This window comes from Lytechinus pictus, chromosome 8 (genome assembly GCF_037042905.1).
Source record: "Lytechinus pictus isolate F3 Inbred chromosome 8, Lp3.0, whole genome shotgun sequence".
In the NCBI taxonomy this organism is placed as follows: Eukaryota; Metazoa; Echinodermata; class Echinoidea; order Temnopleuroida; family Toxopneustidae; genus Lytechinus; species Lytechinus pictus.
The window spans coordinates 6,200,460-6,212,020 of NC_087252.1; the positions used below are offsets into that span (position 1 = coordinate 6,200,460).

At 35.9% G+C, this 11,561-nt stretch overlaps 1 protein-coding gene across 1 annotated transcript; it reads right to left on the bottom strand.

Moving 5' to 3' along the window:
* Nucleotides 1–2,228: 2,228 nt before the first annotated feature.
* On the bottom strand, nucleotides 2,229–11,412 carry LOC129266473 (succinate dehydrogenase [ubiquinone] cytochrome b small subunit B, mitochondrial-like). Its single transcript, XM_054904329.2, has 4 exons — nucleotides 11,236–11,412; nucleotides 8,608–8,715; nucleotides 7,356–7,500; nucleotides 2,229–6,764 (listed from the first exon to the last, which is right to left on the bottom strand). Exons 1-4 carry the CDS (start codon nucleotides 11,264–11,266, stop codon nucleotides 6,602–6,604), a joined length of 447 nt encoding a protein of 148 aa, XP_054760304.1. The 5' UTR covers nucleotides 11,267–11,412; the 3' UTR covers nucleotides 2,229–6,601.
* Between the last annotated feature and the right edge of the window lie 149 nt (nucleotides 11,413–11,561).

Consider the following 11,561-nt stretch of genomic DNA (forward strand, 5'->3'; position numbering starts at 1 on the left):
ACATCAATTAAAATGATTAGAATCACCTATTTCATGTTCTATGGAGATAAAAAAGTATTTTTTCAGTTCACTTTATGTCAAATCAATTACTTGAATTAAAATAGGCCTACTATTTACAGTTTCTGAATCAAAATCCTGCAATTAAATGCATTATATATTGTGTGTCGTACGGGACAACTTTTAATAGGACAATTATTGAAAAATGAAGGGCTGTGATTACATCCTTATGGGATAAATCGATCACCCATGGGTCGAAGAAAGAGAAACTGATATTGTGAAATTGCATCATCAAAAATAAAATTGTAGGACAAACTTTTGCATCTTTATGTGTCGTACGGGACATTGCCAAAAATAGGTTCGGAAAAATCAGGGCTGCCCCTATTAGGGATCATGAAAATGTTGTAGATATAATTTGGAACCATCAATGATACATTATTCCATTGACCTGCAATATTTTCAATCTTCTCGTGCTTTGCCAATAATTGTTTCAGGCAGTGTTTGTACTTGACTATTTAATTAGCAAAATTATTGAAAATTCCATTATTCTTCCCCAAAAAAACTATATCTGATTTCACTTTTGGTTAAAACTCATAATTTTTAAAAAATTTAGGTATCATAGTAAAATATTACACTACTTATGACTTATTGAAAGCATGTTGAAATTTATGATATTTTTGAAGTTCTAGTGTGGAATCGCCCATCTCCATCTACCCATTCTCCCCCCACCCCTCCACCTCCATCTCTGTCCCCCTCTCTCTGCATTATATCTTTTAATTGTAATTATAATCATCAGATGTTTCTCCCTCTCTCACGGCCCCGGTTTCATAAAGCACATCTTCGTAGTCACGGTTATTTATATAAACAAATGCACTGGGCCAATCAGATGGGAAGATATCAGTAGCGTACAACAAATTAATGCTGGTGAAAGTATAAACTGGCCTTTTGTTTTATCATACTCCCCAAAGCGACAGGGTGAAACGTTGAAGGCGATGTTAGGAAATAAATGAAAGAAAGTTCTAGAATAGTGGAATAAAAGCTACTTGAAATTATCACTAAAAAGATATCAGAAAAGAAGAAAAGCATATAGAAAAAATATATATAGATGTGTAGATATAAAATAGAAAGAACGAACGAAATGTACATAGCTTAGATAGAGATAGAAATATGGATGGAAGGGTAGATAGATAGACGAATACATAGATAAGAGTGAAAGAAAAATAGAATGGCAGAGAGATCGAGAAGATGGGAGGGGATGTGATCGGAAGTGACCAGTAGTAACATCTTGATAATTAACTACTTATATTGTTGTATTTTATATTTTATCCCTGATCGTAAAGGGTCTTTTAATAAAGAAAGAAAATAAGACATGTCCATTCATCAATTCACATGAAATGAGCAGTTCAACTAATTTAGACTGGAGGCAGAGGGCAGGAATTACCATCACACACATCAATGAGCATTGAAGTACATGTGAAATACAGTATTAGTTTTCTTATATTGGTATTTCTAATACCATGACCACTGATCGTTGACGGTGCAATTAGGAAGTAGGCTTTGATGGAAATGCCAACGTATATATTCTTTTTGCCAAAGAAATCGGCGCTCATGCGATGAAAATGATGTTGATTTAAAAAATAAAACGAAAGCAAGTACAGTAATATTCCAATGCGATTTCCATATACATTCCTTTCTTCTTCTCTTCTCCGTCTTTTTCTACATTCCTCCTTTCTCCAATTTCCCTTTCTCTTTATATCATCTACACTGTAAAAACTGCGGTGTTAAAACTGACACCAGTTGGTGTTAATAGAGGACCACACCCCGAGGTGTTAAAATTACACCCTAGAGATTAAAAATAACACCAAAGCGTGTAAATGTAACAACCAACGGTGTTGTAATGACACCTATAGGTGTAAAACTAACACCACCAATTCAACACCGGTGTAAAATAACTGGTGTGGTCCTCTATGTACACCGGTTAACACCACAGGTTTTGCTGTGTATATTCCTCTCCCTCTTCTTCCTCCCCTCACCCTTTTCTTCTCTCCTTTTTATACTCTATTCTTCTTCTGTTCCTTTGTCCCCCTTTCCAATCATGAAGACAATCATGCCTGTCTTGCGGATCTGCTTTCTTTTCTTGAGTTTGTAAATGAAAAGATAATTTGCATGAGACTTCAGAACACTACCAATATTTGGGTATAATAAAAGAACACGACCTGGAGATAACTGCATTGATTTTTCTTCGTTTTTATTAGGATATAAGGATATGTAATATCTATATTCACATACATATCAATACATTATTCAAATTGAAATTCTGTGTTATCTCCGCACACACTTCTGTGCGACAAAAAGAATTCCATGTCACGCAGTTGACACAGTCAAACACCCGGGGCCGGTTTCATAAAACTTGCTATAATAACAAATTTACAATAACGGTTTCAAGCTTCTGAAATCATTCGATTTGATTGGCTGACAGTAAACTTGTTACAGAATTTGTACTTTTGTTGTTATAACAAGTCTTTTTAACACGACACCCAGTTGGCGTTCACTTCCTGGTGAAAGGATCAACTCTGTGTAATATAAACACAACAGCAAAAGTAAGTCCTCATATTATCAAGATTTACCTTATTTTGTGAATGAAAATGGTTTGAGTAACGTAAGTAAGTGTTCACAAAATAATTTGCCATATAGTATTAAATTTTGTGTAGAGAGACTGACTAATAATTGAACAATGAGATTGACCGATCAAGTCATTCACAATGGAGTATTGATCAAAGACAAAATGTCACTTTCTAAAAGCCACGAGTGCCATGGAGGAAAGGAGTTGAGGGTGATAATATGACTGCAACTTGCAAGGCTATTTACTGTTTTTTATTATAAGAAGTTATCCATGACTGTGACTTTTGAAAAATGACAATTTGCTCTGAATGCATGGTCAGTCATGCAACGTTTCCTCGATGAGGTTATGACACTCCTGCCCGATCATTCTGCTCATGCATGTCCAGTGCAGGAATCTCCCAAAACTCGTAGAAGATGCAGGACAATAATTTTTTTTTCACATTTGACACAAAGACATCTCCAAAGGTTTACAACAACAAAAAATGTGATAATCATTACTGGATCTTCAACAAAATTCAACATCAAAACAATGGTTTACATCATTAGCATTGTACATACTATGTGCCCATCCAATGGTCGTTGACCCTCAGTTGGTAATGCCATCACTGTCTATTGTCCACAAATGATTAAGGTCTTGGCACATGTACAGTGCGTATAAAAAGTAATCAAAATAGAGCTCTACAGAGTTAAAAAAAAAGTTAAGAAGAGTCATGCTTAAATGCCAACTCGCACATGATATAACACACATTCTCATAGACAAATTTGGCATATCTGCATTGACCCTTGACAATCAACCCTCTCCATTGGATTACATGTACTTGTACAAATACCACATTTTCATACATGCATCATTCCTATGCAAGCGGGAACACTAGAGTAATGACATCACCGATAGAGGGCCAAACACATAATTTGGCAGTGGATTCATTCTGTACAACACATCAGTAATGAATATTCATGAAATAAATTGATAATAAATGCCTCACCCCATGGTTCATAGGCTTTGTTTTAAGATAATATCAAAAGACTCAAATACTACGTTTCTCTCTAATTTTGTTATTGTCACATTGATCACAATCAAATTTCTGTACACTATATGCATTTCCCATAGACCCCAGCCAAAGTTACCTTGGGCATAGGGCTCAATGAGTTCAAGTGATATGTTGACTTAAACCTACATTTATTAGCTGCATCCCGACATCAATAGCATTTATAATACATATTGAGCAAATATGATGCCCTGGCAATTCAGGAACCCCATTAAAAAGAAAATTGATTGCAACTATAATCATATACCCAGATTAATTCAATTAAAGCAGGCCTGGGTTAAATTAAGCCCCGACTTCAGAAAACGGGCCACTTAGTCTATACAGGTAGATGAACTGTTTACGAATCAAATTTTTATCTGAGAAAGTAAAACATACATCTAGACAAGAAGGAAATTACAACAGAGCTTTAGGTTACATTAGAATTTAGTATACATGGGTATTAAACCATGCGTAGTGTTGATCAAATTGCAATAGGACCAAATAGTCAACCAACTGCAGTAGTTCTAGCCCGTGTAGTGTTATCTGACTATCTGAGAAGTATAACAACTGCTTGAAGGTTAAATTAATATAAAGAATTTATGAATGTTTACTCTTTAAGAGGGAAGGCAGGTAAATACTGTAATATTATTTATTGCGTTTCAGCAGTGTCATATATAATCATGAAATACATGTAACGTGAATGCAAACAAATAGTTATATAATGCAGCAGGCAAATACATACAAGACAAGTTAGCGGGAGAGGATAGTGCTAACTTTTTACATCTATAACATGTTTCATGTGGGTAACATGTTTAATTATCAATATGATTTATTACATATTTGATATGGGTTATGTCATATGGGGGGAAAAACTTGACTTTTTTTAATGCTTAATTTTCCCAACTACAGTCGGCAACCATTGCCAACGCTGGCATGCTACTATTAACCATAGGCAATACACCACCTGAATATTTAGTGATTTTAATATTCCAACTCATTTTTCATATTAACACTCTAATAATAATCATAAAATTGCATGTGTCACACAAATGTTTGGCTTCATTCTATCACTGAAGAAATTTGATTTTCTAAGTAAATCATAATATTATTCATAATTTTCTGTTTTGCGATAAAACACAATACTGCAGACAAGGGCTTCATCAGGTAATGTAAGTCAACTTCCCATAAATCAAGTGTCCACCCAAGACAAGGCATTATCAGAGCAGCTAATGCAAATAAACTACATGTATAACATCTGTTATTTATCATTTCCTTAGTCAAATTTTTCCCAATTCGTACACATTTCTGTTGTCAGTAAAGATTTTACCTTTCAAAATTTACATACTGGTTGATCTCGGGGGAGGGGGGACCACTTGCAGCTGTGAAATCTAATTCAACTCAAAAGTGCTGAATTGAATCATTCTCAGATTTGAGTGGCTATGTGTGTAAATAGACATAATCGTATGAGGGGGAATACAGAGCTAGCAAACATCATGAAAATTATAGTGCCCCTCAATTTTATACTTGAACATGAGAACACGTATGTGTGTCATGAATTGAAGACAATGAACTGAAGATCCAAGGACATATGTAAGCAATCAAAATTTACGACTTTGAAAAGCAAATATTGAACATATAACCAGAGTGGTTTGGGTTTTTCGTAGTAGAAATCGGCATAGATAATTGTTATCATTTGTCTACAATTCTTGAAGAAAAGCCAGAATGTGGGAACATTCTGCTATATTTTCATTTGTTGCAAAGACATTAATCTTGATTGCAGGAAATATATTGGCATTGCCAAAATGTTGCAACATCTATGACCCTTTCACATATTACTGTGTAATAATTCATTCAGCTTCAGTGTAATCGTTTTCAATGGATCGTGCTTGCATATTGTAGACTGCTTCCAAATTGGAAGTTCCTATCATTTTGATGGTGTTAAATGGCTGCAAATTTAATCTGTATACATCCAAGTTTCAAAGGACTAGCATTGCCTATTAAAAGTCTATAAACCAGCAAAAAAGGTATGACCTCAAAGAGTAGCGTTACACAGCAGTACGTGAAAGGGCCTACTGGAGACATTCATATTTCCAAGAAAAAAAAACTGTCTTGGTATTTTTATGCTGAATGTTAACAAAGCAAATTACAAAGTTAATTGAAAACACACTCATAACACTATTGTTGACACAGAAAAAGGTAACACATGACATAAAAGTTGTTATAAAGAATAAGAAAGAGCAAAACATACATGTAGATGCATTATTCCAAAATGAATTGAGTAGATTCATTTCATTTTGTCTTTGAAATAACTATTTCAGATTTACAAAGAAAATGCTCTTAAAAACTTGGCATTGCAAATTCCATCTTTTTTTAAAAATTTTAAACAGTGCTGCAAGAGTCTGTTGAGATTACTAACCCCCCCCCCCCCCCCCCCGGCCAAACAAAAATAATGCACTAAACTAGGGGCAAAGGGAAACTTGCCCCAAGAAAAAAAAAATTCCTTGTGTTAAGTTGCAAAATTAGCAGATGGATTCAGAATAAAGTATCACGAGGTATGAACAAAAGAAGGAAAAAGTCACCCAATTCAGAAAATATTATATTATCTATCACTCCATTCATTTTTTAGATAAGACATTTTTTACCGCAAAAAACAAATAGAGCTCACTGGCACTCTGTGAGCAGTTGTCAGACTTACTGGCCACAATACCCACAGAATATGTGAAGAAGTTGATGGGTGACTGATGAAGAAGACATAGAAAGGGTTAACCAATATTTGCCGGGTCTAACCCACTTCCGAGAGATAGTATTGCTCAAAAGATGTAAGAAAATTGCTAGGAAAATAGAACAGGGAAAATGCACCTGGTTAGACAGAGCACAGTTAACTAAAGGGTAAATTTATGAAATCCATGTCATTCAATATGAGAAGCATTTACAGTTATTATGGGTGGATTCCACTATGACCAAAGCATCATGACTGCTTTGGTGAGGCCGACATCGTTATAGTTGAAGTAGCAGAGACCGGCAAAAGATAATGCTGAGATGGCGGTGAGGGAGGCATTTGCGACCTTTGACATCGTCTCGCCGTGGATGTAATCCAAGAAGACCTGCTCCATTCCCCTGTGGAAAGGATCGCGTAAAAAGAGAATGACGTGATAAAAGAAATCTACACAACAGAGTTTGTAAATTGAAGACAAGGTGGCCTACTGCAATGAACTTACCATAAAACTCCTACTATTAAACAAATTGCTGATTGCCTGACAATATTAATAATCAAACATTATCCCATAATCTGACCAAGTACCATTATCTACTACTACTTTTTCTACAAACACTACTACTACTACTACTACTACTACTACTACTACTACTACTACATGTACTACTACTACTACTAATTCTACTACTACTACTACCACCACCACCACCCCTTCACTTCTAATACTACCACTGGGACTACTGTTTAACTAAGAGTGCATTACTACTCCTACTACATGAAGTACATGTAGTACTGCATGTACTATTACTACTACAACTACTACTACTACTACTACTACTACTACTACTACTACTACTACTACTACTACTACTACTACTACTACTACTACTACTACTACTACTACTAAGACTACTACTATTGCCACTAAAATTATTACGACTACTACTACTATTTCCGATTCTGATATTACTCTAAAATTCTTGCATCCTTACCAATGACCATGTAACACAAGGCTTGCAGCGAGGGCATAGTCTAATGCTGGGTTCTGAATGAGGAAAGCAGCTGGGATGATCCCTATCAGACCAACGGATAAAACTCTCTCAGCATTCCAGTGCTTGGATGGAAGTAAACCAGCACCTACAAGAGAAATAAAAAGAACACACGCTTTTTACTGGTAACAATTGTACTTAGCTGTATTGCTCTAGGAAAAACTAAACAGGATTTAAATTAATTGATGTTTGGTATTACTTTTGAAAGTAAATGCAAAATATGGATTCCAAACAGACCTACAAATATAACTCTCTCAGCATTCCAATACTTGGAAGGAAGTCTTCACCTACATTGCACAAGAGCATGTGAAAACTTTAATAATACTTTTACTGGTCAAAATGAAAATTTTGCAATAGCTGCATTACCTGCATTGCTTTATGAAGAATACGATAAATTGAAGTCTGGAGTTAATAAAATGTGGAATTTTGACATTATACTGTGCATGTGGTTTCATGACTGCCTTTGCAGCCTATTTCAAATCGGGAAGAGGTATTCATACACACAAAAAGTATCCAGACTAACCCAATAAAAAATACTTTGAGCCAAATTCATCCCATGAAACACATCTCAATTTTGCAATACTGCATCCTAACTGTTTTAAAAATATTTATTCATATCATAATCTGGTAATTAATTTGAATAGGGCCTATTGAAATGCACTTGAGGGGAAAAGGGATTTACAAAAACTTCCTTTTGTTAATAAATGAAAATATGCAATTTTACATTGCCGTAACTAAATTTTGGCATAATTATAATGTTTCTTAAATAACAACTTTCCTTCTTCGGTGTTCTCGTTTATCCTGTGTTCTTCTGTGACATAATGCAATTTTAGAAAACAACTTTTCATACAGATAAAGCTTGACAAACAAAGCAAACAGGTTTGATGGGCAGATGTTTTTTTTTTAAATACACATTTGGGAGAGTTGGCTTTGATTTTCAGGGTTTTGCTGCTTAATTTGTATTTGTATTTTTTGGGGGGGGGGGACGGGGGAGGCCTGAAAATTGCATTTTCTATGAAATTCCATCAATCCTATGTTTTTCTTGAATTCTGTTAATGGAGGAAAGCTGGGGTCTCTACCTCAGAAAATTATATTGACTTTATGGACTTTGGCTGATGCAGACGATTTCTGACCTTAATAGTGGAAAGATAATATAGAAAGGAAGAGAGAGAAAATTGGCATTCTTTCTACTTACTGTTATTGTGGTGGGTGGTGTGAAATGTGTTCAGCATGGCAGGTGAATTGGCTTGGTATGGCGACTTCAGAAATGCACTGCTCATCAGGCGTGGACTTGTCAGCAGCACTAAGATGAGGGATACAAAATTGAAAAATTTGGCTATACATGTATACCGCTTTAATACTTTAAAGTAAGTAAAATGAACTAGAGATCACATAACCAGCTTGTAGACGTACTTGTATGGTATGGTGCCCCAAGTCTGTGCAGTGCTCCTTGTCTACGCGCATCTGCATGATTCTCATTTAAAAGAAGCAAAAAAATAATAATAATAATGAATTTCAGGCATTTCATGTGAGTATGTGACAGCCTCACAATGCAGCCTTTCTCATCCAAATTCCTGAATTGTGTAAGTGAATGGGCACACAGACGTGGGACACCATTTTTTTTTTAATTATGTAAAAATGATTGGCCGCTGATTTTTTTCTCCATGAAATCATACATTGTATATTTCTCTCAAATTTTATGAGATTTTCTGGCTCAAGTACTCATACATGTACATACAAGGAACATTATCAGCTGATTTTTTTTGTGAAAAGAAATTTGTGTTTGATTTTATTGTTAGATACTGTGCAGATGTCAGACATGGGAGTGATGGGACCCCGTCCCCCTTCCCTGGCTTTAGTCAATACTTACAATTTCACTTTTCAGCTGTATTTTAGAGGCCTAAATTAACAATGTGGATTTAAATCTTCATCATCTTGAAGCAGCAGTCTTAACTTACTCTGGAAGGAGTAGAACATGTACATGTACCTGTCACCTGAATAACTAGGCCTCATTCACTATTTGGCATTGCCATGCATTGCCAATGAAAATAAGCCAATCAAAATACTGACATTTATTGTTCAAATTCAAGGCATCAGAAATCGTCTCTGAGTCATTTTGACATTTCTAATTCAACTACTGTACTCTATTCAGTAGAGGTGCTGGTCCAAAAATTGGGATTGTCCCAGAAAACAAGGATATCCTTATAAACCACTTGGCAAATCATGTTTTAATAAATTGAGATTATCCTTTTTTATGGGGACAGTTTTTTTTTCACTTACCCCTTTGGGACATAGACGGCAATTACGGAGATTGACTGATTGAGAGTGCTAAAATTAAAAATAGATTCAGTGACCTCAATTCCCCCCAATTCACTGTCTATTTTTCACAACTTGCCGTCTTCCAATTAAGAAACCTTATAGTATACCCAGTTGTTGTGTGTCCGGACGATCAATTTTAGAAAGTCATTTGGAAAAATGTACAAGCGAAGTTCCATCAATTTTGAGTACAAAATGTTAGGAATTATAGAGAACAAAATAGAAGATGATTACAACTATTGAATTCATATTTTCAGTGTAATCTAAAGAAAAAAAAGAAAGCTTCAAAAATATAAAGTGTCCGGACACCCGGGCCTCCATCCTACATTGTCATTGACTAGCGCAATCAATTGATGTATTGTAGGCACTTGACTCTCTTATCATATGTGACAGGGGAATGAAAAATCCTAGATTTCTTTTGTGGAGAAATGTACAAAAACTGAGACAGTCCCTGCAAGTGTAAACTGGGATGATCCATATTTTCTGACCAGCGCAGCGCGGCGGCAGTGCCTCTTCTCATATTCATAATTCTATCGATAATCGAGTGATGATTGGACGAGTCTTGAAATATAAATTCACAATTTAATTAATGGTCAAGAAAGCTCATTGCACAGTAACCCAGAGAGCTCCCGCCCGCGCAGCGGGCGGGAGCCCAGAAGCTTACCGTGTATTTTACCATTGTCACCGGACTAGGGTGATTTATGGTCTAAATATTTCTCCAAATGAATTGTAAAAACGGAAAGGATACAATTACCACGATTATATGGATGAAGGTCTAACGAGTGGCAGATTCCTGACATCTGGGCACAGTCTGGAACCTCAAAAAAAACGAAAAGTTCTCTCCTTCTACCCAGTCTCGATCGGCCATTTTGTTACGATTTTTAACAAAAATGGCCGATCGAGACGGGGTAGAAGGAGAGAACTTTTCGTTTTTTTGAGGTTCCAGACTGTGCCCAGATGTCAGGAATCTGCCACTCGTTAGACCTTCATCCATATAATCGTGGTAATTGTATACTTTCCGTTTTCACAATTCATTTGGAGAAATATTTAGACCATAAATCACCCTAGTCCGGTGACAATGGTCAAATACACGGTAAGCTTCTGGGCTCCCGCCCGCGCACTCTCTGGGTTAATTGCACAGCAAAGATCAACATGACCAAGGCCAAAGGCAAGGCCAAGCTTCAACAGTGTTTGAAGCCATGTCCATATTGTCAATTCAACTCACACCAATTACAGGGTTATCTTGTAGTTGTACATGTATGTCTAGCACTACAAACTAATGTGTTTAACCCGGTGAATTCGTTCCTGTGCAATTGCAATTACTTTATCACGGGATCGTGATGTCGCGATACGAAATGTGTGCCTTAGAATTGCTTTCGCCCACAATGAAAATGGCCTGCTGCGTAGGGCCAGGGGTCTCACTCTCACAGATAAAATAAAATACATGTAGGGTCTATGTATCACCAATACAATTATTCACAGGAAGAAAATATAACAATTTAATTACCTCTGGATCTAAACAGGTTGGCCATTGCCATTTTGTCGATTGGTTTTCAAACAATTTAGATCAAACTATCCTGAAAAATAGCGAATAAAATCGAAAACTTCGTCGGTGATTCCTTCTCGAAAACGACCACGAAGCGAAAGTTCGTTGACCTTATTTTGGCTGCGTCAAAGCTATGATACTTGCTTCAAGAACAAAATTTAGGTTTCAACTTTTCGTTTTTATTCTTTTTTCACTTAAGAGGTAATAATCTAGATATAGCATAAAAATTCATATAACCTCATGTATCATCATAGAAATATAGACGATATATTTGGTAACAATCTCAC